Consider the following 27,987-nt stretch of genomic DNA (forward strand, 5'->3'; position numbering starts at 1 on the left):
CCCAGGGATCAAGCCCATATCTCTTGCATCTCCTGCATTGGCAGATGGATTCTTTACCACTGGGGCCACCTGGGAAGCCCTAATCTCCTCATGGCCAGTGTATATCCTCTTGTTTCTTAGGGAGTTCTGTTTTATTATTTTTCCTCTGTGGCCCCACATTGATTTCCTTCCCAACAAAGAAAAGAGAAAGGGCACCCTTCAAGGCTCTGATTAAGTAATAATACGAATAGCAGCTACATTTATCAAGCACTTACTATGTACCAGACTCCCTATTAAGGAATTTCATAGATAGCACTTCATTTAACCCTCTCATTAATCCCTCGTTAAATCCTCTGAAGGGGCACTGTTATTTCCCCCATTTTGTAAATGAGGAAGCTGAGATTTACAAAGATTGGGTAACGTTGCTAAAGTCACAGAAGGAGTCATGCAACAGATGAAAATCCAGGTCCTACAGATTAAAAGCCTGGTTTCAAGCCCAGCTATTAACCACCACATAATACCATCCTCAATTTGTACCTAGTTGAGCACTGTTCCTTTCCTGGAGGTGTCAGGACACAAAAGCCCAGACTTCCATGAGCCGGTTTACTGTAACTCCACCCAGGCGACTATTCTTCCCCAGCAGTACAGCTCCAGAGATTAGTAAATCAGTGGATTTACTAGGGTTACGCCATAAAAAAATTAGGGTTAGGGTTAGTAAATCCACTGATTTGTGGGCGCACAGATTTGTGGGCCTTTTCTCTCCCTCCCCCTCCTTCCCTCCTTCCTTCTTTCTCTTTCTCTCTCTCTTTTCCTCCCTCCTTCTCTCCCTCTCTCTCCTTTTCTCCTTCTCTTCCTGTCTCCCTCCCTCTCTCCTTCTCTCTCTCCTTCTCATTTACTGTCAGTCATTCCTGGCTGTGACTCAAGGACCAGCCAGCACAAATCATGCTCCTCTCTAATATTCCAACCCCACATTTTTGGTCAACACTGATGGCCTGTTCCTCTGCTCCTCTGTGTCTATCTACAATATGACTAAGGAAATAAAAAGTATTATGGGCCTATTAAACTCTCCCCATAAACCCTCTCTCATCTCCTAACCTTCCTACCTCCCCGAGACCCCTCGGGGCCTGAAGTGTTGGCATCACTTTAGCGCTACCTAGAAGCTACCTAGAAGCTACCTAGAAGCTACCTATCCGGGAGGCTCTTGGGCACTCTCCTGCTCATCTCATTTAGTGGCTTAGGAACTTGGTCTGAAGGCCAAGTTAAATAAACTTCACTCTGGAAGTCTGCAGAGTGGTTCCACTTAAGAACTCAACTTTCCAGTTTAAGAAGCTTTGAAAGGACGCCTTGATTTTAACTTTAGAGATCAGTGCCTCTCATTGCCAGCGCCAGATCACAGTTCCTAAATATCATTCCCCACAAAAGGAACCAGGATTGGAGAAATAGCTGGTTCCAGGATTTGTACATAAACAATCAAGGTGAGCTTGAAATACTGAGGGGATGGGGGCAATGCCAAGAAGCAAGGAAGTGCTCACAGAATGATTCAGTGAACTCATCTTAAAGGGACTCTGGCGGCCAATTCTGGGATAATTTAAGCACCAAAAAAGGATAATAAGATTAAGGGGGAAAAAAATGAAAATTCATGAGCTCACAGTACAGAAGAGAGAGAAGACAAATGTGGGAAAATTATAATAACAGGTGAATCCAGGTAAAGAATGAATGTAGTATCCTTTCAACTCTATGTATTTAAAACTTATCAAAATAAAAAGTTGAAGAAAGAAGAAATCATTCCTCTGAATATTCTACAATTACTAAAGCAATCTTTCCTGGCCAGGAAAATGTGAAAAAAGTTTTCCCCTGGGTTCAGTGACCTCCAGCCTTTCTCCAGTTCTCTTGCTTAATGTAACTTGTCAATGGTTATGAATGAATCGATCACATAATGGATGTTAAGACCGTAAAGAGTTGGGTTAAAACCATCTGTGACGAGCATTGTCAAGGATAGTGAGCAAATAAAGGTGCTACCACGTCTGCTGAGTACTGAAAGGTCTATAATTAAAATATAAACAAGTGTGATCCTTTCTGGCATTTGCCTGGCACTCCTTTCTTCTAAGGTTCTATATGGCACTCAGGAAAAAGTGCCAGGGCTCCACAATAGGTGTTTAGCAAGAAGCCCTCCTCCTCCAGAATTAAACGATCGGAAAGGATCACTTGGGCGCCATCTACTGGGCAAATGCTTGCACTGCCACATGGCTCCAGGACTGTGCCCCAGCCTGCACAGACCACCCAAGTGTTCAGCTGCCCCTTCATAGAGGCAGGCAGCAGCCTGCCCAGCACCAGGCAGACAGTCAACAAACACTGAAATGAATGCCTTCCGCCTGTGAATTCCCCTTACATTTATTTAGTACGAGCTGTAGGTGATGCGAACCCAATAACATCATATTGATGTCTTCTTACGGTCAAGTCCTGTTTCCACGAATGTATTGTAAACCCACGGAGGGTTCCCTGTTTCCCCTGGTGAGCTGCCTAGTGAGCCGTAAGAAATGCTCTCTTTGTGTATGTGGCTGTGATCAGGTAAACATACGCTGTATGGAATGAGGCTTCCACCATGGAATTGAACAAGCTTAACTGAACCAACACAGAATGGAATAGGAGTGTGATCATTGCTTTGTCCTTTTCATAGCATTGACCATGTTCTTTTTGTCTCTCTTCTCTGAATTTCAGGTTCTAAAATGGCAGTGACTACATCTGTCTTGCTCATCATTGCACATAGAAGCATTCTTTCGAGAAACATTTTTTGGAATGCATTGTTGTTTGTTCTTCAGCTGCTAAGTTGTGTCCAGCTCTTAGCAGCCCTGTGAGCTGCAGCACGCCAGGTTTCTCTGTCCTTCAATATTTTTGAATGGATGGGTAGATTTATTCATTACTTCCTCTTAATGAATGGGGGCATGCGTGCTCCACGTTGCCTGCCTCATGGTGGTGACCCATTGCCCTGAGCCAATTCTGCTGTCCTTGAGCAAGTTTGATCCTACACCTGGACACCATCACCAATCCAGACCAAACAATCTTACACAGTCAGTGGTTAAACCGAGGCTAAACACAAGACTCAACCAACAGGTACTATTTATTTGGACAGGATACATCTACAGGATTTCTTTGGGAAAACGCAGTCCTCTGTCTTTGACTTCCTGCATGCAAATATTCTTCCCCTTCTCTGCCCTGTCCTCTAAACAAACTCACTCACAGTGTTGAGGGTATTATTCAGGAAACATTTGTATCCTTTCCTTTGAGATGGAATACACTCTCATACTTGGCTGATCTGTGGCTCAGCCATGTGACGTCCTTACAATATGAGTGAGTGTGATGAGAGCAGAGGCCATGAATGTGGCCGTGTGTTTGGCTTGACTGCCTGTGCTTCTGTGACCCACTCAAAGCAGATTATATCCCAACTGCCGCTGTGGTCTGAGCTCCGAGCTCCAGAGTTCAACCCAGGCCAACCCAGCTGACACCGGTTAAACCCCAGCCAACTCACAGACACATGATAGAGAAAGATACACATCTATCCTTTTGAGGTTGACTCTTCTGCAGCAAAAACTGACCAGTACATATGAACACACTATCACCACCACCCGTGAAAGCTTTAACTTAGAAATTCTACTCTCGGACCACATTACCTCTTTCATCTACATGTTCCGTGGCTTTATTACCACTAAGCCTGCTTTTCCATCTCATCGGCACCTCCAGTCTCTATTTTCTTTACCAGGTTCATTTTGGTTTTGTGTCCTGCCCACACTGGACCCCTGGACAGTCATATCTCTGCCAACTCTTAGGTCAACCACACGACTGCTTTTATTAGCCTCTGCTGGAGTTTGTGATGGACAGGGAGACCTGGCGTGCTGTGATTCATGGGGTCGCAAAGAGTCGGACACGACTGAGCGACTGAACTGAACTGAACTGACCCTGCTGCTGGTGAGCACCACCCACCTGTCCAGGCTGCATCACCTACACATTAGCTCCAGCTTCCACTGGGTCCTTGGCCATGCTTCGGCATGCTTTAACTTTTTGGTAGCTGGCGCATTTCCCTATTCATCAGGTGGCTCTCCCAAAATTTTGGTACTCTCAAGCCTCAGTTTCCCTTCTACTCTGCTATCATTAGAGACTTCCTATGCTGCTTTGCAGAGAAAACAGAGCTACGGAAGAGTTCATCAATAGGAGGTAGGTGAGAACAAGGGGTCTGAAATCACACAGGCCCCTAAATCACACAGACTTAGGTGTCTTAGGTATTTTCCTTACCCTTTGCCCTAGACTCGCGTGTTTTTGCTACATGTTTGATCAGGCAAGAAATACCAATAACACTCCATCCTCTATTTCTGTGGACTGGAAATATCATTCGTAAGAGTAAAATTTATGAGACTCTAAAACCATCCTGATTGCTTCTAATTTAAATGGGGAATAGGTAAAATAGGCTTAACAAAATAATAACAGTTTATACATTGCTCCAGATCCTGCCTCTCAGAGTGATATTCACCACTGGGTTGCTGCAAGGGGAATCTTAAACTGGGAGACAGTTTAGATTTCCACTCCATTTTCAAAGGATTATTGACACAGCGGGGAGCACTAATAAAGAGTAAGCAATTCTTGGAGATCAAGCAGAACCCAAAAAGAATCCCTTTCCTGGGACAAGTGGCATGCTGACAATTTGATGTGGGTTCCAAGAATTGAACTCAGGATTCAAGAAGTTTTCCAGTAGGAATTCATATTTAAAATGCACTACAGACTTAGCATTTTTGAAGCCTTATTCACTGCCTGCTGACCAATGACAGCATGCAGTTGCTTCTGGAATGGACATGAGGCATGCTTGTGTGTCGAGTGCCTTGGCTTCATTCAGGAGAGAGGGGAAGATTTAAGAGGAGACAGAAACCTCCTGTGGCCAATTCCAAACAGATGTCCACAGTCCACACCCAGCAGAAGGAAACACATCTTTGTTTCTTATAGTCTTACCTAGAAAGCCTCCTGGTCACAAGTTTTCCAGAACTCAAAGAGTCCAACAAGATAAACCTGAGTCCACAAGAAGGTGAGACTTTAAAGGAGCCTGCACTAGGGATGGAGCTAGGTCAGGGACTACTCACGCATGCAGTCTCCTCCGTACCAGCCCGCACGGCACTCTGCACAGTAGATGCCCTTCACGTAGAAGTCGTCCAGGGTACCCCCCCAGGAGCCGTTTCGGCACGTCTTGCAGTTTTCAAAGATGGTGCAACCTGAAACATTTCCAAGCAGAAGGGTGTTCAATTAAGCACATGCAGGTTCTGATGGGCTGCACGAGAAACTGTGGACTTTGCCAGGATCTTGTCTCACCCAAGAGCATCTGGACTTAGAAAGGTGCCCCTAGGAACAAATGCTCATCCCTAGGAAGATGCTAGAGTCACCAGCATTCAGACTGAGGAGTTTCAGGGATGGTCTGAACCATCTTCCAGGTTAGCGGCTGATGGCTTGTTTTAAAAAAATTTAGCTTTTGGTCTTAATTATGAACTTCAATTTTCAATAAAATACAATGCTATTTAAACTTATTTTTAATCATTATGTTTTACAAAGCAAATAATATTGATGAAAATACCTCCAAATCGAAGACTGACAGCAAATGCTTATTATTACATTAAAACCAAACCTAAATTACATTGTTGTCTGTGCTGAAGGAGAAACCTCTTGCTGGTGGTAAATTTTTCACATTTTTTTACAAGGATGTCCTATCTCATGTATCATCAGTAACCTGAAAAGTATTATGAGATACTGAAAATATTTAGTAATAACCTTCCAGATTGATTTCACATTTTGGTTTCAATTCATAATTTTTAAAAAAGTCAACATTGAGATAATTCAGATGCCATAAAATTTACTCTTTTAAAGTGTACAATTCAGTGGGTTTTAGCATATTTACAGAGTTGGGTAACCATCACCACTATCTAAATGTAGGATATTTCATCACCTCCCCCCCTCAAAGGACCCCATACCTATTAGCAGTCACTCCCTTCCCCTGTCCCTGATCCCTGGCAACTAGTAATCTACCAGTCATTTCACATACATGGAAACATGCAACGCATGGCCTTTCTTGCCTGGCTTTTTTCATTAGTGGCTGATGCTTTAATGCAAAATGAAACAACCTGTAGTGAAAGGCAGAATACATCAATACAGGGTATTTTTTTCTCTTTATAAAAGTATCACATATTGATTGTGTGATTAAGAAGATTTGAACACGCAAAAAGAATTCAATTGAAAACACCTAAAATTCCATTACCCAGAGAAAATCATCTGTAATACTCTCCCTCTGTATATACACAAACATTTTTAAAAAATTAGGCTTATATTATACATTGCACTTTCTGTTTTACTTTTTGATTTAATAAAAATAGTAAACACCTTCCCATTCCATTAAATACCTTAAATGTCATATACTCCTATAGCCAGAGTGTGCTATTAATAGCCTTAGTGCCTATTAATGGGCTCACCTTGGAAGGTGTCAGGCTGCCCCCGGATCAGAAGACCACACCGGAGTGGACTGAGCAGACCTCAGTCAAGGGTTATTTTTAAAACATGGCCTCCTGAGAGGTGGGGGACATTGAGGAAAGGTAGAGATAATCCAACCCCACTTATTAAAACAGAGCACTAAGTTCTGGCTTCCCGCATTCATTGTCCAGCTGTGTGTCCTTGAGCAAACTGCTTAAGTTCTCTGTGCCTCAATGTCCCCATCTGTAAACCTGGGGTTAAAAAATGTACTTAGCTCAAAAAGTTGATTTAAAAATTAATCTCACACCCATAAAGGGCCTGGCACATAGCAAGTACCCCCCAAGTATGAACTAGTATTATTACTCTGCATTCCCATACTTCCACTTATTTGGCTTATCCCCACCATAGCATTTGGCATGCTCAATTTTAACTGTCTCCTATCTGTTTTCCTATATAGACTGAAGTCGGGGACTGCATCTTATTCAACATTATATCCCCCCACACTTAATATAGTATCTGGCATGTAGTAAGTGTTCCAGAAATATTATATAAGATTTGAGAGAATGAATAAATGGAGAAGTGGACAGATGGAGAGATGAATGAACTGCTAATCCAGGATTCTGAACTGCTTGAGATAACCAGCATTTCCTTGAGCTGATAGCATACTTTTTTCTTTGGCTAAAATTAGGTTTTCGTTGGCCCACAGTGCATATATGCAGTGTCTACATGTGTGATGTCTGTGAGAGAGACTTGTAGCTCTCTCTGCATACCATTCTGCCTTTGCTCCCTTCTTCCAGTGCTTGCTTCTTCCAACCAGAAAAGAATTGCTAATACGACTCATCAGAGTTCATATGGCCCACAACTGGGTCCCGGGGGACTACTGTGTCTTTTAAAGGCCACCTTCACCCATGTGTCACATTCCCATCTGATTCCCTCCCCGCTGCACCACCGAGGAGGTCAGTGGACTCCATCTGCCTTCGATGACCCTGCCAACTCTCTCCCCAGGCCATTAGGGGCAAGCCATTAAAAACTAGTTTGGTGATTAAGATGAACAAGGCTATGTTAAAAAGACACCAAGCAGCTCACAGAACTGCCCGAATGGTAAGAGAACCAAGGTCAGAGCTAACAGCATAGAAATGCACTAAAAGACACAGCCAACTTGCTCCAGTGAGGGCCCCGGTACTGCTGGACGTCAGCACTACCATCCCCTCCACCGGGCCTCCCGGGTGGCACAGTGGTAGAGAATCCGCCTGCCAATGCAGGAGATACCAGAGACGTGGGTTCGATCCCTGGGTCAGGAAGATCCCTTGGAAGAGGGAATGGCAACCCACTCCAGTATCCTTGCCTGGAAAATCCCCATGGACAGAGGAACCTGGCAGGCTACAGTCCATGGGGTCACAAAAAGTTGGACATGACTGAGCACACACACCCACGTGGCACCACCAGGCCCCTGGACATTGATCCTCGTGCAATTACTGCCATCACAGGAGAGAGAATGATTGTCCATCATGATGACAAAAGTGATAGAAATTCTAAAACCAGGCAGAGATCCCGTTTCTCACCTTTGAGACTGACAAAATTCCAAAATGACACATTCTGTTGCAAGACTTCGGGAAAAGAATACTCTCATGGATGACTGCTGTGAACGCCAAATGCATGGAGGAGAATTTGGCAAAGGCTGGAAAACGACATATGCACCTCCCTTTGACTCAGCAATCCTTCTTCCAGGAACCTATCCCAGAGATATGCTGCAAAAATACTAGCTGATATATGCCTGAGGCTATTCACTACAGTAGTATTTATAACAGTAAAAAGCTAGAAACAATCCAAATACTCATAAACTATGGTAATCCACAGTTTATGATGCACAATGCACTTATGTGCAACTATAAAAAGAAGTGGAAAAAAATGGCTTTACACTGTCAGTGAGCGACCTCCAGCATATATTGTTAAGAGAGAAAAAAGCAAGGTAGTCATCAGTATTTATGGCATGCTGTCTTTTGTGCATGAAGGGGAAAGACACATAAATGCATACACAGATTTGCTTCTATTATCAAATATAAACCTACCTACATATCAAGCAAGTAGGTTTCAAGTAGGTGGTATAACACCATAGATAAAAGAACTACAATTGACTTTCAAACATAGTATTTTGACTCTATAACCTAATGAGATATATTCTAAGGTGAATAAAAACCAGAAGCATCAGTGCTCTTATTACTAACACCTGTAATGCTCTAGCGTGGCTTTGCACAAATTTAAGAAAAAGTGAGTAAGTGATTGGTTTAGTATTATTAGGACACAGGATTTTCACCACAAAAGAAAAGACATACAAATACATAATCCAAGATGTTAATTAACAACCTTGGAATGTTACATTTGAACTTGAGTAGCAGTGAAAACATTTTAAAAATGCATGTTTCTCAGTTCTAGACACTTAAGAAAACAAACAAAACCCTGTAGCAATGACCGTCCCACACAAGGAACACCTCAGGTGAGCAGATCATGGTCTCAAACCAGAGTTCTTTGGAGAAATGGCTGATTCCAGATCTGGGGCAAAAAACAGACAAGAAGAAATCAAGAAGTCTTCAAAATCAGTGTGGTCATGCCAGATGAACACAGACGGACACAAAGGGGAACCCATTATCATAAGATGGGATGTGTGCATTAAAATAAATAATGACTGAAATGGATTAAACCACATAAATAAATAAAAATACCTGAGTTCATAAAGACACTCACAAACACGCAGAGAAACCTCTTTGATCACCGATAGGGACTGCTGGAACATTGATTCACTATTTTTGAAAATAAAATTTTTAAAAAAGTCTTTCTCTAGTCCTTTCTTTCAGGGTACCCATATGGTTAATGTGGAACAGCTCTTCACTACTCAGTTGAGAAGACCCTTCCTAGCATCAGTTAAGGTGGGTGCCTTCTGTATTGATGTAATAAGTTGTTGGGTGCAGGTGTGGCAGATATTGATGGCCTTCTATAAGATGCAATATGAAGCATACAACACTCCTATGACGTTCCCTTACTTACCCCATGACCTCATGCCATCTCATAAAGCCAAAGCCACCCCCACCCCTGCTGCCACACAACAGTAATTGTTAGCCTTTTGAAAATATTGAAAGTTGTTCAGACTTCTGTACCTCTGCCAAGGACCCCGAGTCAGCAGACCCTGACTTAGCGCTCAGATTTTCCTTAGAAAATCTAGAGGCACTGCTCAATTATTTCTCTGCAAACGTTACTCATGATCAGGGAATTGGAACAATGGGTTTCTTTTCTGGATCAAATGTGCAAGGGTCATGCTGAGGTCATTTCTATTTTAAAGCTCAGCATTACTGTCTTCCAAGAAGGAAGATGCTTTAGACGTAACACCTGTATACTTGAGCCCTGTTTTCTCTCCTCTTCTATTACTTTCCTCAAAAGAAAGTTCCTGGTAGTAATGAGCATCATTCTCTCTGTTTGTAAAAGAAGGGGAGAGGCAGAAATGAGAGAAGTTCCCAAAGCCTATATTTGACATCCTTTTAGTCTTCAGTGTAAGGAAAGTGTATTTGAAATTCTCTACATCCTCTGTTTGAGCAGGCCTAGAAGGGAAAAGGACTCACAAGGCAGCAGATATGAAAGCACCAAGAAAGCATTCAGTGAGCTGCTGATCACACTAGGAGCGCATTAAGAGTGAAACTCAGTGTCCACACGGCTCTCAGCAGACAGGCACTTCAGTGAAGGAAAATCACTGTCTCCTCTGTGGTGGGGGCCGGGGAAGCGGGGGTTTGGGGGAAGGCAAGTCTAGCTTGATGTAAAGGCAAACGAACGGGCACCGTGACCTGGGAAGGCCCCACCTCATCTAGGATGCTCTCATGTCACTGGATGGTGTGGTGGTGCATGCATGCTCAGTCTGATTCTTTGTGACCCCATGAACTGTAGCCCACCAAGCTCCTCTGTCCATGGGATTTTCCTGGCAAGAATACATATTCCTGGGACCAGTTCCCAAATATCCATCTCCCAAATGCCCAAGCATCATCCTTGACTTCTGCTCTTCCCTTCCCTTCCAACCAACTCCAAACTGCCATCAACTCCACTCTCTAATCGCTCTCAGACCCCTCCACCTCTCCCCATCCACAGGGTTTCTGTTCATCAAGGTCTTCATTATTCTTCCCCTACCTTTGATCATGCCCTTCCTCCAATCTTTCCTCCACACTGCGGCTGAAAGGAAAATCAACTTACACCTCTTTACTAAAAGTTCTCCAAGTGTTACATAAAACATCTTCAGGATATAGCTTAAACATCATAGTACAGCCTGCAGAGCCCTTCAGCATCTCACGCCTGTTCTCTCCTTGATCTTTTGTCTATCTCTCTCCAGGTTTCTCACCACACACAAACACACACACACACACACACACACACACACATGTGCGCATGCGCCCGCGCGCATACACCCCTCCAGCCAGACTAAGCTATTTGTAGTTCCCTAAACTCCATGCTTCCTCTTGCCACAGGGCCTTAGCACATGCTATTCTCTATGGCCTGGCCTCTACTAGATTCTCTTCCTGCTCTTCAGTTTGCTACCTCCATCTTCAGCACGCATATCACCTCCTCTAATAAGTCACCTACCCCTGTCCCCACCCAGGCTCCCACGGCAGCCGTGTTCTCTATCACAGCACCTCCCATGATACATTACAGCTACCTATTTACTCTTCCATCTCCCCCACCAGGCTGCAAGCTCTAGAAATGCCAGGAATGTCTCTTTTTCTAAAGCACTGTGTTCCCAGTCCTTGCCACAGTATATAGGGGCTGCTCAGTCTGTTTGTTCAATGAATGAATAAGTAGATGAATCCACAGCTTTGTAAGTCTGGCACTGAAAAGGGCACTAACTCCTCCAGTCCCTCCGCCTGGAGTTAGAGTGGGTGGAGTTATGCCACTTTTAATCATCATGGCATCACAACCCCTGATGTCTACCTGTCAGAATTCGAGGGTTCTGCCTGCTTCCATCAGTGACCTCAGAAAACACAGAGGCGACCTGAGGTCTCCCAGCGCACACTCACCTGGGTGAATCAGGCAGGAGTCACATTCATTCTCCTCATTCCTGCAGCACGGGATGGTGTAACCCACCACTTCCTTCTTTCCAGGGCACTCACATTTAATCTGATCGTATTCACAGCACTCCCGACACATGATATTCCACTCGGCTCCGGGGCAGGCTTCATTAATGACTGTGTACTCTGAAACAGAAAGCAGCAAGTGAGGATGGAGGGCCTGGCAGGAATAGGAAAGACCCAGAAGTTCTCTACAGCCAAGAAGCACCTTGCCCTACAACCTGCCCGAAGGATGTTCAAAACCATCCAGTGGGGCACAGGTGAAACTTGTTATTTCAAACTTCAAAGGTGCTATTCATTTTTATTTTTAATAAAAAAGAAATCATGTTTTATCAATATAGAATCTAAGTGGATTAACACACATACACATAAATAACAAAAAATATGCATTTCCTGAGTGTCTATGTTTATTTCTATTTTTGCTAGGGTATATCAGACCACTGCTTACAGCTACACAGGTTGCGCATTGCATAATTCCAGAAGGAACCATCCAACTGCATAGCTATACAGCACAATCCAGGCATTTGGGCCATCAAAAAAGTCTGGTGACCACTCTCTAGGCTAGTTCTATCAAGTACAAGGCTGAATGCCAAGTAGAGACCATGTCATTTCCTCCAAACTTGGCTCCTGGATTTTGTAGCAAGCCATTATTATGGTATCTTCAAAGCTAAAACCAGCAGAAAAGACAAAAAGTATCTTAATTAGTATGTTTGGGAGAATTTCAATGTTTTACAAGAGTGAACTCATTGGCAGAACTTTATTCAATCCCCCAAGACAACTGAGTGCTCTTTCCCATGAGAAAACAGTACTCCTTTCTGGATAGAATTTCTCTCTTTTTTCCTAAAATATATCTTAGGTAAATGAAAAAGAAAAACCATCTGGCAAAAACTATAAGAGTAATCAGTTGGAGGTTGCCCAGAGGAATCCAGGCTAAGAAACAGACCTCACTTTGATTTCCTCTTGCTCCTGCCCCAACTCTCTAGTCCTAAAAAATTTTGCACTGAGATGATGACTGAAGCAGAAATAGGTCAGATATTTGAGGAAGAAAGCGAATCTGGCTTCCCTGTGAAGACTTCCCTAAAAACCCCAGGCCAGGATCCTCATCAAACTTTTGTAGACCCATGTAAACGAACTCTAAAACCTATGGTGGCTTCTAACCTCTTAAATTTCATAGCTTAGTTTTCTATTTTCCTTCCCTAAATTTGGAAGTCTGACAAAGAGCAGATCATTCTTTATTTGCCAAGTAGAGCCTTATAGAAAAACGCTCACCATCTTCTCTCAGCCTCTGGTCATAAGAACATTCTAGCATCACAGAAAGGAACCACGTGCATGATAAGGGATAGTTTCTTAGAATGAATGCATGTAGTTTTATGAAAAACATTCCTCACTTCTTTTCCACAAACACCGGTAGGGCAGCAAAGATCCTCATACTGGCGTCTGAGAACAACTAGCTTCGATCACTATGATACTGTCACCGCTGGAATTCTGTTTCCTGAACTATTCTGTGAGCTCCTCTCGGACAGACACTAAAACTTACTTAGCTGAGCTTCTCATGTTTCTGATTCTGGTGGGATGAAGTGAATACTTTTCAAAATCTAGAAGAGAACTTAATGGTTAAAAGTGAAGAAAGTAAAAGAAAACATAGGAGTAAGTCTCCATGATCCTTGACTTGGTATGATCTTGGATTCTTAGGCATGACACAAAAAAACAACAAAAGATAAACAGATAAATTGGATTCATCAAAACTAAAAACTTTTGTGCAACAAAGTGCATTCTTAAGAGAGTGAAAAGACAACTTAAAAATGGGAAATTTTGCAAATCATATATCTGATAAGGATTTAATATTCAAAACATATAAAAGACCCCTTCAAATCAACAACAAAAAACCAAACAACCCACTTTTAAAATGGGCAAATGGCATGAATAGATATTTCTCCAGAGAAAATATACAAATGGCCAATAAACACATGAAAAGATGCTCAATACCACAAGTCATTAAGGAATTGAAAATCAAAGCCACAGCAAGATAACACCTTACACATACTAGGATGGCTATAATTTAAAAAAAAAGAAAAGGAAAATAACAAGTGTTGACAAAGATGTAGAGAAGCTGGAATCCTCGAATATTGCTCATGGGAATGTAAAATGGTGCAGCTTCTGTGGAAACCAATTTGACAGCTCCTTCAAAAGCTAAACTTTGAATTAATATGCAGTTCAACAATTCTACTCCTAAGTATACACCCCCAAAATCAAAATTAGAAAGTGAAACGGATACTTGCAGCATTATTCACAATAGACAAAGGGCAGAAACAACCCAAGTGTCCACCAAGAGATAAGTGAATAAGCAAGAAGTGGTGTATGCACACAATACTTTGGGTGTGGAATATTGTTCAGCCATGAAAAGGAACAAGATGCTGATACAAATTACGATATGGACAAACCTTGCAAACATACTAAGAGGCCAGACACAAAAGGGCAAATATTGTGCCACTGAATTATATGCTTAAAATGGCTAATGTAGCAAGTTTTATGTTATTTTTATTATACTTTTAATGTTAAAAAATAGTGAGAGAAATCAAAATGCTTAAAGGCTTAAGCATCAGAGTCAGACAGATCTGGGTTTGGAATCCCACCTCTGCTACTTATGGGGTGTATGATCTTGGCTAAGTTAGTTTACTTACTCAGTCTCAGTTTATCATCCAATGAAATGAATTCATTGTATAAAACTCAGGAGCTAGCTGAAAGGACTAGATAAGACAACGTATATAAAGAGTTTAACATAGTACTTAGTATATAATGAACATTCAATAGCTGTCAGCTTAAGAAGAAAGATACTATAACTCCATATTTCTCAAGGATCTCATCTGTTGAATATACCACATATCAACTCCTTACATAAAATGTTTCTGTTGTTTCCAACTGCATTTGGAGCAAACCTGAAATGCTCTGGTATGGTTCCCCAGGCTTTTGAGAGCTGCTCTCTCCTGAGTCCTACAGCCTTTCCTTGGTGACTATATTCCACCTTCTATTTCTCAAAGCCACAAAGGTCTTGCTCATCCCAGGGCCTTCACACTTGCTTTCCCCACTGCCTCTATCAAAACATTTGGCTTCGGTGTAAATGACACCTATTGAGAACGGTCCTCACTGACTTTCTCATCTGAAATTTGTGCCTCTGCTCATCCTTCCATAGTATTCTCTATCAGAGCATCCCAGTTGCTTGCTTTTGCAGCCTTTACCACAATGCATAATCCCTTTCTGTGTTTCTACCCACTGGTATGTCATCTGTCTCCCTTACATGACCATAAGCTGGCAGGAACCTCACCTGATTTGCCCACCATAGATAGGGACGGGCCTGGCATGCAAGAGACACTGGATAAATCCCTGTTGAATGAGTCAGCCTCCACTCTAGAGCTTCAACAGTCAAGGATTTTCATCGAGTGTGTCTAGCTCGGAGCGATGAGCCAGGAGAACTTGTTCTGCTCAATAATTTGCTGATATCAAACAGGGGCAGTTTCCCTCCCATGATGAAGGGTGTAGAACAACTGGTCCAGGTTATCTAACTTGGGTCCCAATCCCTTGGCGCCAGCCCCTGCCTTATCCAGTAGTATGATTTCTCAACTCTCTGAACATCTGACATGCCTGTGGGGTGTGGCTCATGTCTTATCCCTCCCTTTGCTCATCTGAGGGCAAGTACTCCATCTTTCCAGGTTTTCCAAGAATTTACAAATATTGATGACTCCTGGGGGACACTGACAGAATAAAAATTACTTGCAACTTTTGTAAGTCTTGTAGTTAAATGTGGAAAGCCAAGCAAGGTTTGCTCCACAGCAGTAGAGGGTGGGGCCTGTTTTTCCTAAAGCAGCAGGCTAGTCCAGCCATGGAATATTGTGGGCCTCCCTTTACCCAAGAAATTAATTCCCTAAAATACCTTCACTGGCATTTCTTTTTATTTCAATGAACAAGTCCACCTCTGCCCTCCCTAGCACATACATTAATTTTATAGGTACGGTCCAGAATATTGTATCATCCTAGCCAAAAGGAATGACTCCAGGGAAGTCCATTTCTATACTGTCTGCCAAGTCAGCCAGCTGGCTCCTTCCCAAGCAGTCTGTCTGGAAGACAGAAAAACAGCCCCAAAGATGTCCATATCTTAACCTCCAGGACCAATGGAAATGTGACCTCACATGACAAAAGGAATTTTGTCAGTGTGACAAGTCTAAGGATCCTGACATGGGGAGAGGATGATGGGGGCTTGTCCAGGTAGGGCAAACGTAACCTCAAGGATCTTTATAAACGGGAGGCAGGAGGGTCAGAGTCAGAATAGAGGTGTGACAACAGCAGCGTTAGACAGATCAGAGAGCTGTGCTTTCGAGATGGAAGAAGGGACCACAGCTGAAAGCACACAGGCAGCCTGCAGCAGCTGGACGAGGAAAGAAAACAGCGTCTCCCCTACAGCGTCCAGAGAAGGCAGGCCTGCCATCACCCTGATTTCAGCCTCCTAAGGCTCACTGCAGACCATTGAGCTCCAGAACTGTACAAAAACACAACTGCACTGTTTTAAGTCACTAAGTTTGTGGTAATGTTACATCATCCACAGGGAACTTAACACCCTGTGTCTTCTCAAAAGAAAGGTTAACCCAGGGCCAGTCATTTAACCACTCTGGTCCTCAGTTATCCCTCTGAGCACAGTGCCAAGACTGAGGGTGAACCGATGAGTTCATTCTTTCATCCCACAAGTGTTTACTGAGCGCCCGCCACGTCCCAGGTAGGAGGCTGAGTGCTGGGATATAATGGAGAGGAGAACAGACACCATCCCCATGGAGCTTCATAGAGAAGCAGACGTTGGAAGAACTCACAGCTTCATAGAAGAGTAGACTTTGGATGAAGGACCTCACACACACAGAATCACTCACTGTGACGAGGAAACAAACAATGCAAAGAGAACAAATGGATGGTCATGGAGGGATATTAGCGCCACATCTATAGGACTACAGGGTTAAGGGGGGTTAAATAAAATAACAAATAAAAGTCTATCATTTGCCAAGATAAGATCACTTCCCAGGAATATGGAAGTGAGGGAGGAGGAGACAGTGTTAATGGTGTTATTGACTCAGCCCCTCCGGTCTGGTAAGTCCATCACCATTACTTCTCACCTGGCTGGAAAAGAGACAGGACAGTGCCCCAAAACACATATGTAAGAAATAAACAGGTAAGTTTATTAAGAAATATTCTATGAGAAATATTTAAAGTTGATCAGCTGAAGAGATCTGAAAATACAGTAAGCAGACAAAAACAATCTCCTGGACTTTTCCTCCTCCATTTGTGACAAAGGGCACACTGGTCCTTTGGCTTCAGATCTCCTGGAGGAGGAAATGGCAACCTACTCCAGTATTCCTGCCTTGAAAATTTCATGGACAGAGGATTCTGGTGGGTTATAGTCCATGGGATCGCAAAGAGCAACTGAGCAAGCAAGCATGAACGTATAAATTTCAGGGAATTTCAATATGATGCTAAAAGCCAGTTACAAAAACTTGGATTTAAAGAAACACAGACAGCGGAAAAGCAACTGAAGATTTTCCTTGCATGCATGCTAAAGCGTTTTAATATTTGTTTAGCTAAAGTGCTTTTATATTGTTCATGAAATTTAATTTTAAAAATGACCCAGCAAAATGGGTAATATTTTCTTGTAAGTTAAAATGAGTTACTCTGACCTCTTCACTTTATCAGTGAGGAAAAGTGCTAATTAGGAAATAAGCAAGGAGAAACTCTAAAGACTTTTTTTTAGGGAATTCTGAGAAGAAAGGGAGGCCTGCAGAATTTCAGGTTTAGGGAGGACATGAGCAAGCCTGCTGCTGAGGGCAAAACAGGGCAGGACAACGTCCAGTTTTTTGGGCTGCTGTAGGTGAACAAAGGTTACTTTGCTGTCCCCATTTAAGAACAAAGCCTTATTTGTTGTCTAACCTAGGGATCAATAAATGGTTTTTATAAAGAGGCAGATACATTTTTATTGGCATTTTATCTTTTTAATTTATTAATTTTTGTTGGAGTATAGTTGCTTTCCAATGTTATCTTAGCTTGTGGGCCATGTGGTCCCTGTGGCAACTACTCAGTAGAAAATAGCCATAGATAATATATAAACAGATGGACAAGACAGTGTTTCAATAAAACTTTATTTACCAAAAAAAAAGAACAGTCTTATTAAACCGCAAATGAGTTTTATCCTGCCAGTGCTTCCTAGGAAATAAGTACAAATTAAGCACCAAGAACTCGCAAAGCACCACCCTGGAATCAACCAAGGCACCAAACAGTCAAGCACGTGCCCATAATCACATAGCAAAATTGAACTCACAAACTTCCGGGCACATTATACATTCATTCATCTCAACTCTTCCATCGGGTAAAGTATTTATTTATTTATTTTTTTATAATACACTCTATGAAAAGTGAAAGTATTAGTCGCTCAGTCATGTCAGACTCTTTGTGACCTCAGGGACTACAGCCCCATTAGGCTCATCTCTCCATGGAATTCTATAGGTAAGAATACTGAAAAAAAAAAAAAAAAAGAATACTGGAGTGGGTTGCCATTTCCTTCTCCAGGAGGGTCTTCCTGACCCAGGGATCGAAACTGGGTCTCCTACTTTGCAGGCAGATTCTTTATCATCTGAGCCACCAGAGAAACCCATAAAAGACCCTATACTTTAATAGAAAAGGTTTATTGTGAAAGCATCAAAAAAATAAAATTATACATAAAGAAAAAGTATTCAGAAATAACTTATCCTTCAATTGTCATCTTTTAATTAACATATATATTCACACATAGAAGCTAAGAGATGTGTACACAGTCTTCTTAACCTCTCAAAACTGGTAACCTATTACGTTTTTTGTTTTCTTTAGAAACTGCTTTATTTCGTTACTTCAGTCATGGACATTTTCTCTTGACCTTGAGTAGTCTTGAGAAGTGATTTTAAATTGCTTCATCATTAATTTGTGTAGACAAGTGCTTCTCTTTCCTCTTTTTTTTTTTTTTTTTTAAATCAGGGTAAACAAATATCAAGAGAGTTGCAGAGTACTGGGTTGGCCAAAAGTTCATAAAATCTTGCGGAAAAACATGAATAAACTGTTTGGCCCACCCAATACTTTGGTATCATTGGGTTTGCCCAAGCCCCTCCTCAGCTCCCATGCTTGGGGCAGCCCCCCTGAATGGAGATTTCAATTATAACGGTCCAGCTCTGGTTTTTCCTGAATTCACGTTGGAAAACATAAGACACGTAACCTCTCAGTTCTGTTTTATTCATGCAAACACAAGGCAATGAGAACAGCACTGACTGACTGGCAGAGGTTCGGATTTGCTTAGTTTTAAATGTTATGTATTTATTTATTTTTGGTTGGGCTGGGTCTTCATTGCTGCTCAGGGCTTTCTCTCCTTGCGGTGAGAGCCCTCTCTCAACCGCTCCCCAGTTGCTATGCACGGGCTTCTCACTGCGGTGGTCTCTCGTTGCAGCACGGGCCCCAGGGCATGAAGGCGTCAGTAGCTGCGGCCCCCGGGCTCTAGGGAATAGGTTCAGTAGTTGTAAAGCATGGGCTAAGCTGCTCCACAGCATGTGGGATCTTCCCAGATCAGGGATTGAACCCGTGTCTCCAGCATCGGCAGGCGGATTCTTTACCACTGAGCCACCGGGGAAGTCCAGGTTCAGTTTTTATAGATGTAGTGGAAAAAAAATGAATGAATGAGTGAGAGAAAGTTGGCTGTCCTCATGGCCTTCGGCATTATTCTCACAGCCTGGCAGCCAGCGTGAAGTCTCTCCAACACTGATATATTTCTCCTGCTGACAAGACGGAGAACACTTAATCCCTCACACAACCAGGGCTTAACTCCACAGAGGGCAGAAGGGGTAATGGCGTCCCCACAGCATCACCTCTGAGTAGCACGCTTTCAACACCAGGTTTCAAGGAAATAAGTTGACACAGTAACTGTTCAGACAAATCTGAAAAAAGTCAGAGACTTCTTGATGAAAACGTGAGTCGGCCTGTTCCATATATGAGGTCGGTTGTCAGACCAAAGGCCCAGGCTGAGGCCACCCCAGAAGGTGGCAAAGAAAGGTGCTTTCATCAAGGGCTCACTCCTCCTTGATGTTAGAATATGCCTTTGTCTCCACCCAAAAACCCCGCAGCCCTCGCCTCTAACCACATTTAATGAAAATCTCTACTGAGTGTTTTGCTGTCCTTCACGTTATAAACCTAAGACCAGAGGGAGAAAAAAAAAAGATATAGGAATCAGAGTCCTACACTTAGGCAGCTTGGGCTGCCCTCTCATCCCGACTCACTCCCCCGTCTCCTCTCAGGCTCTCTGAACTGCCTGTATTGATTTCTAACACAGCACATTCCTAACCACCTGAAGGTCTGACCGCCCACTCCATAGGGCTGATGACAGATGCCAGGCAAATCCCAGATGGAAATGCTGTGAGTCAGGGGCGATGGAATGTTTGCTAGGGCTCTTGATGACTCAGTATCTCCTCCTGTGACTTTGAAAACCATCCCAGCTCCAAGGGACCTTCAGTCCCAGCCCGGCTGAATTCCCACCCTCAGTTGACCTTGGTCTTACCCTTCTCACTTCTCCTGGTAATAAGATAATGATAGCTGGAAAGTCAACATGTTCATCACCCCCTTTGAGTATCAGGAGAGATAAGCCTTTTAATAGATTCCCTAGAAATCTAGTTTGCAGGCATTAGTACATTGGGGAGGAAAAGGAAGCAAAAATCAATTTGTCACTTTCTTCCCCTCTTCATCCTTTATTAAGCACACCGCTCCACTCTGTCACATCTCATTCATTGTCCCCACTCCCTGGGCCCAACCCCCACAAGAATGTACCCGAGCCTTTGAAACAAACCAGTTCACTGAATCCTCAGAGCCACCCTTCAAAGTAAGTATCATTTTCTTCATTTAACAGATGAGGACACTCAGGAACAGAAAGGTAAATAAAGTGTCCTAGGTGGCACCGCTTTCAGGTGAAAAAGCCAGCTCTTTCTAGGGCCGAAGTCTTATTCTTTTCAACACAATACTTGGATTCTAGAGAGTTCACAACTTTGACTTTGCAGATCAAGAATGCATCACTGGTGAAGTGAACACACTTGGGAATCAGATCACTCAAATTTCAATTCTGAATCTGCCTCTCATTTATGCTGCTGGACAATCACAAACAAGACATCTTGCTGTGGCATTTTCCCCGAATCTCAAGAGAATGGATGTAGATTGATGGGGTTGTTAATGTCGCTGCAGTTAAAGAGGCAATGAGCATAAAGTGCTTTGGAAGAAAAATTGCGTGTTTGTTGAGACATTACCATTATTCTCTGTAGAATTAAAACACATCAACAGATAAAGAAGATACGGTGCATATATATGTGTTGGAATATTACTCAGCTATAAAAAAGAATGAAATAATGCCATTTGCAGCAACATGGATGGACCTAGAAATTTTTATACTAAGTAAGTTAGACAGAGAAAGAAAAAAATATATATCACTTATATGTTGAATCTAATAAAAAATGATACAAATGAAGCTTTCTTACAGAACAGAAACAGACTCCCAGACCTGGAAATCAAATCTATGGTTACCAAAGGGGAAACATGGGGGGAAGGGATAAATTAGGAGACTGGGATTAATGTATACACACTACTATATATAAAACAGATAATTAACAAGGACTTACTGTACAGCACAAGGAACTCTACTCAGTATTCTGTAATAACCTATATGGGAAAAGAATCTGAAAAAGAATGTGTATATATATATACACATACATACATACATATACATATATATATATATATGACTCACTTTGCTGTACATTCTAATATACTCGAATGAAGTATAGTTGATCTACAATATTGTGTTAGTTTCAGGTTGTAAATCAACTATATTTAAAAAAATTTTTTTAAAAAGCCATCACACGTGTGGCTAAGATACAGATGGCTAAGGGAACAAAAGGGGTGAGTAACTGTCTCCCCCAGAGGCCCACACATACATGGCATTTTCAAGCAGTCTGTTCTTGTTTCTATCATGGCATTCTGAGTTCTTCCCCCTTGCTTTTAGATTTCTTAATCTCTTCTCTCTAATACCTCCTCTTCAGACACCTATTTAAATAGGACATACCTCACCTCCTGCTGCTTCTCTTCTAGGAATAGAAATTCTACATCTATGGCCAAAGGGAATAAAACCCAAACTCGAGCATCTTGGAAGGGTCCCAAGTTGCCATTATCCTCAACAACTGTGCTAGAAATCCCTAGCACAGAAGGACAGTTGCTTCTGGGTTATTTCCAACACTGGAATATGAGCTGAATAGATCTTATTTTTTTAATTAGCATTGGCTACTAAAAATTTTTTAATAATGCACCTAAAAGTTCCTGGCAATAGAACTCAGCAAATATTATTCAAGCAAAGCATTAGAATGTATAAATTAAGAAACAATAAAACTTGGGAATTCCCTGACAGTCCAGTGGTTAGCACTCTGAGCATTCACTGCAGAAGGTGCAGGTTCAATCCCTGGTTGGGTAACTAAGATCCCAGAAGCTGCATGACACAGACAAAAATATATTAATACTTTTAAAAAGTAATACAAGAAAAAATATTTCCTTAAGAAAACAACAAAACTTATGCTTACCCTAAAAATCTGATCTGGATTTCCTTAGACATAAGAATTCTACAAACAATCCCACCTGTTCCCCAATCCTCTACAAGTTTAAAACCTTCTTTCTGAGCCAGAGTCTAGCAGGGCTCTACGGGGGCCTTGGTCAACCACATCTATCCCTTTGCCAGGAGCCTCCAGAGTCAGTGTTACTGTCTTCATGTTCAGGTTCACTGATGCCAAGCAGAAGCCAGATTTTCCTTCTACCAAAGGCAGATGGGCAAGAGCAGATGTCAGGCTGAATGAGGGTGATGCATTTATAATGGTATGTCCTATAGTTCACTAAGCCCTAAGCTGGCAGCGGCTTCATGCAGGCTAGTCCTCATTATAGCTGCCTCCCCCAGCTCTACAAGCTTGAACAAGATGAAGGGGAACTTCTTTTGGCCTGAGGATTCCTGGCTGGCTCTACCCTTGAATCACAACAGGTGGCCATGGGCACCATCTCATGTTTGGCAGACAACATCACTGACCCAGAATCACCCACTCTGCAAGACACCAGCCCCTCAAACCCCTGCAATAATCCAGCACATGGACAAACTTGGGCATGTGGAAGGCATTTCACCCTAAGGTTGGAAGGCAGATGCATGATAAAAGCAAGGGGAAAAAGCAAGTCTCAGAGAAATAAATATACAGTGAATCTTCAGGAATTTTTTTTTTCTGACACAGAGTCACAGATGGCTAGGATAGGACTGTGCACTAAGGTGAAGTGAGCCTGAAAAGGACCATGTACATTCCAGCCTACTAAAGATAGAATGCCCAATACTTCTCCTACTTAATTCCTTCTGTGATAGTGGGGAAAATATTAGAAAAGAGAGGAGCAGAAGACGACTTTAATTTCCTGAGTACTCCTTTTTGCAAAGCATTATACTGAATAGGCTATCTCTCTCTCTTTTTTTTTTTGGCCATGCCATGAGGCATGCAGGATCTTAGTTCCCCAAACAGGGATCGAACCCTCACCCCCTGCAGTGGAAGCTCAGTCTTAACCACTGGACCACCTAGAGATTGTCCCACTGAGTGAAGTAAGCCAGACAGAGAAAGACAAATATCATAGGATATCACTTATATGTAGAATCTAAAAACAAGGTTACAAGTGAATTTATCTACAAAATAGAGTTACAGATGGAGAAAATAAACTTATGGTCACTGAAGGGTAAGGAAGAGGGAGGGTAAATTGGAAGGGAGGGATAAATCAAAGATTGGGATTGACACATAGACACTATTATATATAAAATAGATAACTAAAAGGGACCTACTCTATGTCACAGGGAACTCTAGTCAATACTCTGTAATGGCCTATATGGGAAAAGAATCTAAAAAAGAGTGGATGTATGTATATGCATAGCAGATTCACTTTGCTGTACATCTGAAGCTAACACATTATAAATCAACTATACTTGGTTTTCTCTTTCTGACTTGACTTCACTCTGTATGACAGACTCTAGGTTCATCCACACCACTACAAATGACCCAATTTTATTGCTTTTTATGGCTCAGTACTATTCCAGAAGCTGCTGTCTAGCACAGGGAGCTCAGCTCAGTGCTCTGTGATGACCTAGAGGGTGGGATGGGGGAGGTGGAGGGAGGCTCAGGGGGACGGGACAGAAGTACACATACAGCCGATTCATGCTATTATACAGCAGAAACGAACACAACACCGTAAAGCAATTATACTCCAACTGAAAATAAATAAAATGACAATAATAAATCAACTGTATCCCAATAATAATTTAAAAATAAACAGGTTATCTCGCTTGCGTGTGTTAGTCGCTCAGTCATGTCCAACTCTGTGCAATGCCATGGACTGTAGCCCTCAAGGTTCCTCTGTCCATGGAATTCTCCAGGCAGGAACACTGGAGTGGGTCGCCATTCCCTTCTTAAACTCAAATAAAGACAGTAATTATTCTCAGTGTACAGGTTGGAAGGTGGTAAGGCCACATTAAAGAGGTTAAGTAACTTTCCAAGAAAAGAGCCATAAATGATGGAGGCAGGATTCAAACTCTAGCCCATGTTTTAAACCATAATACTCTACACCCCATGTTTATACATATCCAGCCACATACACACATAAGTGTATACATAACCATATCTATTTCCTAATGGAAATCAATGCTGAATATTCATCAGAAGGACTGATGTTAAAGCTGAAGCTCTAATACTTTGGCCACCTGATGCTCAGAGCTGACACAATGGAAAAAGTCCTGATGCTGGGAAAGATTGAAGGCAGGAGGAGAAGGGGACGACAGAGGAGGAGATGGGTGGATGGCATCGTCGACTCAATGGACATGAGTTTCAGCAAACTCCGGGAGACAATGAAGGACAGGGAAGCCTGGTGTGCTGCCGTCCATGGGGTCGCAAAGAGTCAGACACAACCGAGCAACTGAACAACAACAACCATATCTATACTTTTATCTTTCTGTGTGCATGCATATTCAAACTTGAGCACATCCATACTAAGATATCAACATCAAAAATGAAATACATAAAATGGCCAGGAAGAGCTAAATCTTTGCTGAGAAGGTTATGGGTTGGGCAGAAAACCCTTAAAAGGAATAGCTGCTTCATTCCTTATCCATTGCCACTGTAGTCATCCAATGTGAAACAAGTCTGGGCAGAGACAGAGGCAGGCAACGCAAGGGCTAAGGCAGAAACTGTGTTGCATGACAACAAGAACAATATTTAGGAAAGGGAGGAATAAAGCTGTTCCCAGAAACAGCAAACAAGGGGTTGATGAACAGCTCAAACTCACGTGCTGTCTCTATGGGATACAGCACCAGTGTAAACAGCCCAGACCGCTTCCGGGTTGTACAAATCAGGATCATGGTGCCTGAGCTATACCCAAACTAGCAGACAGGAGGATAAATAAGAAAAGACTGGAGACAAGCCGACATGTGTGTTGAGGTGGGGGGAGGTTAACTGGTAATGAATGGACTTGGATCTTGAACCCAATGTTCCCAGGAACTAGAAGGATGCTCAAATATTCTCCTCATTTTTGGAGGGGAGACAGTGGAACTGTCACCAAGGTTAAACCTGAGTGGGGAAGTCAAGCCACAGCTCTTACCGCTCCCTGAGACTCTCACATCACCACATGCACCTTAATCAGAGTCACACCTCATTCCGCCCAATGATCCCAGGGCAATCACATTACTGTGAGCACCTTGTAGACCAGAAAGAAGCTTTCTTGGTGAACTACGCAGAGGCTGGTGAGGACTTTTATCACAATAGGGCGGGGATCACGTCTATGGTTCTTTCAACATCTCAGCAAGTATGAAGTGAGCGGGACAACAGACTTCCTGTCTGTCTCTCAGCAGAAGTCTGAAGAGACATTCCAATTTTGTAGATTTTCAAATTCCCTTCTTACCTTGTCCTCCATAATGGTGAGACAGATATTCTTCAATGTTTTATTCATTATGGGCAAGAGACCTGAGTTTTCCAAACTGTATTCCATGGAGTGCTAAATCCACTGATTGTATAAGGCATGACATGAAAAGAGGTTCTGCAGCTGAACAACTTTTTAAATGCTAGTAACAGCTTGCTTTATTGTAGGGCTTTGCCGAGTCTATAATATTCTTTGTACCAATTTAATTCCCACATTCCCCAAACTTATTTCACCATGACATCCTAGGTTTTATTATTTCTGCTGAGTATCCTTTAATATTAGTATCTCATGAAACCTACTTTGGAAAATACCAAGCTAGACCATAAGCTCTCTCAACAGATAACAAGTGTCTTTAGGAAAAGGACTGGTCTCATTCATCATGCTATCTCCAGATAGTTTGCTGAATAAATACATGAATGAATGCGGACATATCAGGCATATGTGATTTCCAGAGTCAGGTTATTTGTGACAAAGACTGCTGTTAGAAATGGCTCCTGCTATGACCTTTTGGAGTCTATTTTACAGGGAAGCCATTGGGTCCAATTCTGTTGTTTAGTCGCTCAATCATGTCTGACTCTTTGTGACCCCATGACCTGTAGCCTGCCATGCTCCTCTGTCCATGGGATTTCCCAGGCAAGAATAATGAAGTGGGTTGCCATTTCCTCCTCCAGGGGTTCTTCCTGACCCAGGGATTGAACTTGCATCACATGCATTGGCAGGTGGATTCTTTACCACTGAGCCACCAGGGAAGCCCCAATTGGGTCCATTAGTGCTAAATATATTTTGCTTTTTTGTGTATTACAGTTTGTATCTCATTTCCATGAAGGTTTGAATATTCACTTGTTCTGTTCTACCAGTGAATTGGCCAGGGGAGCCAGGTTTGCACAGAAAGGAGGCTGAACATCACTTAGAAGCAGGCAGTCAACCACCCAGTGGGAGGCAGAAAGCCAAACAAGAAGTAAGGCAATAAAGATTCTTTACACCAGCCAAGCCCTCCCTTCTGCTTGCATCCCAGGTAAGCCAAGTGGTATATTAGAAAATATGGGAGTAGATGCTACCAGCTAGAAGCTAAGCTCAGGCAACTTGTCCTGGGCATCCTAGGTGTTCTCCACCATCACTACTGACTTCCAAAGTGGGGTCACATGATATACGGGATTAATTGATCATCTTCAAAGGAATCCTATGAAGTAAATGGACATAGAACTGGGTTTGAAAAACTGATACTTTAGTTCCCCAGAGTCCTCAAATGATTTGATTTGAAGCAAACCAGGCCAACATCCCTCCTCCACCCAGTGGTTTTCCATTAAACTAGTTGGAAATTTATCTTAACCAATCATAAATTCAGCTTATGAAGACAACTGCTGCACCTCCCCATGAGCTAAAGTTGCCTGAATGTGTTCCTCACTCTGTTCTGGCAGCAGCAGCCCTGGTTTTCCAATCACCAAACCAACTGACCAGACTTCTACTTACTGACGCTCACTGCCAAACCACTAACTCAGCCCTCTGAGACAGCCAGAGTCTCGGAGAGGGCAGAGATAAAGATGCCTACATTCCAGGAATAAAGGCATGTCCCCAACTCGAGAGGCAGAAGGGTGACAGAAACATGTGTCTTCATTTGGGCTTTCTTAACCACTCGACAAAAGACCCAAAAGACAGCAGATCCTCATTCAAGGTTGAAATGAACTGGTTAAAATCCATCTCAGTATTAATGGAGGGAGGCTGCATCTCCATCCCCTGCAATATCCATCAGCTGTGTTATGCCAAAAAAAGAAGAAAGAAAAATGCCTCCCCTTATTCATGCCAGGCCTGCTACTCCTATTCCATCATCTAAGAATTTACACATTGACGATCTTGACAGAGTAAATCCATAAAAGACTAGTGCTCCACAGTCTCAGAGCCAGGCATGAAGCATGTCTCATCCTTAACTCTGTCACTCCACAAACAGAAATGTGATTTTGATTATAAAGTTTGACCATGAGACAAAGAAATTCTCACTTCCCATGTCTAATCATAATGAGATGCATGTGCCTGTGGACAGCTACCCAGAAATGAGTGGGATTTGCGATCTGCTTAACATTCCTGTTTCCTCTAGAAAATGGCTCCTCTTGGGTTTCACGTGGTCCCACGGGGGCTGCTGAGGTCTCTCCCTCATCACTTACATCGATTCGGCTTCCACAGTGGTGAGCATGTGACCTTGCTGACTCAGGGGCCGGGGACTATCAGCTCTTGGAATATCCACAGGATAACCAGAACTCTTTACTAACACCGTGATCCTTATGATTTGGCCAAAATACAGACAGAAGATCTACCATAGTTGGACCCACTGCTGACTATAGCAGTGTTACTGCTTTGGCGC

General features: G+C 42.6%; 1 protein-coding gene across 1 annotated transcript in view; it reads right to left on the reverse strand.

Moving 5' to 3' along the window:
- Nucleotides 1–27,987, reverse strand: part of PAMR1 (peptidase domain containing associated with muscle regeneration 1) — a 76,848-nt gene that overhangs the window by 42,746 nt on the left and 6,115 nt on the right. The window contains exons 2-3 of the mRNA XM_043909304.1: nucleotides 11,523–11,699; nucleotides 5,103–5,231 (exon numbers count right to left, since the gene is read on the reverse strand). Of these exons, the coding sequence (XP_043765239.1) occupies nucleotides 5,103–5,231; nucleotides 11,523–11,699 (306 nt within the window). The remainder of the gene's footprint in view (nucleotides 1–5,102; nucleotides 5,232–11,522; nucleotides 11,700–27,987) is intronic.

This window comes from Cervus elaphus, chromosome 1, assembly GCF_910594005.1.
Source record: "Cervus elaphus chromosome 1, mCerEla1.1, whole genome shotgun sequence".
Lineage (NCBI taxonomy): Eukaryota > Metazoa > Chordata > Mammalia > Artiodactyla > Cervidae > Cervus > Cervus elaphus.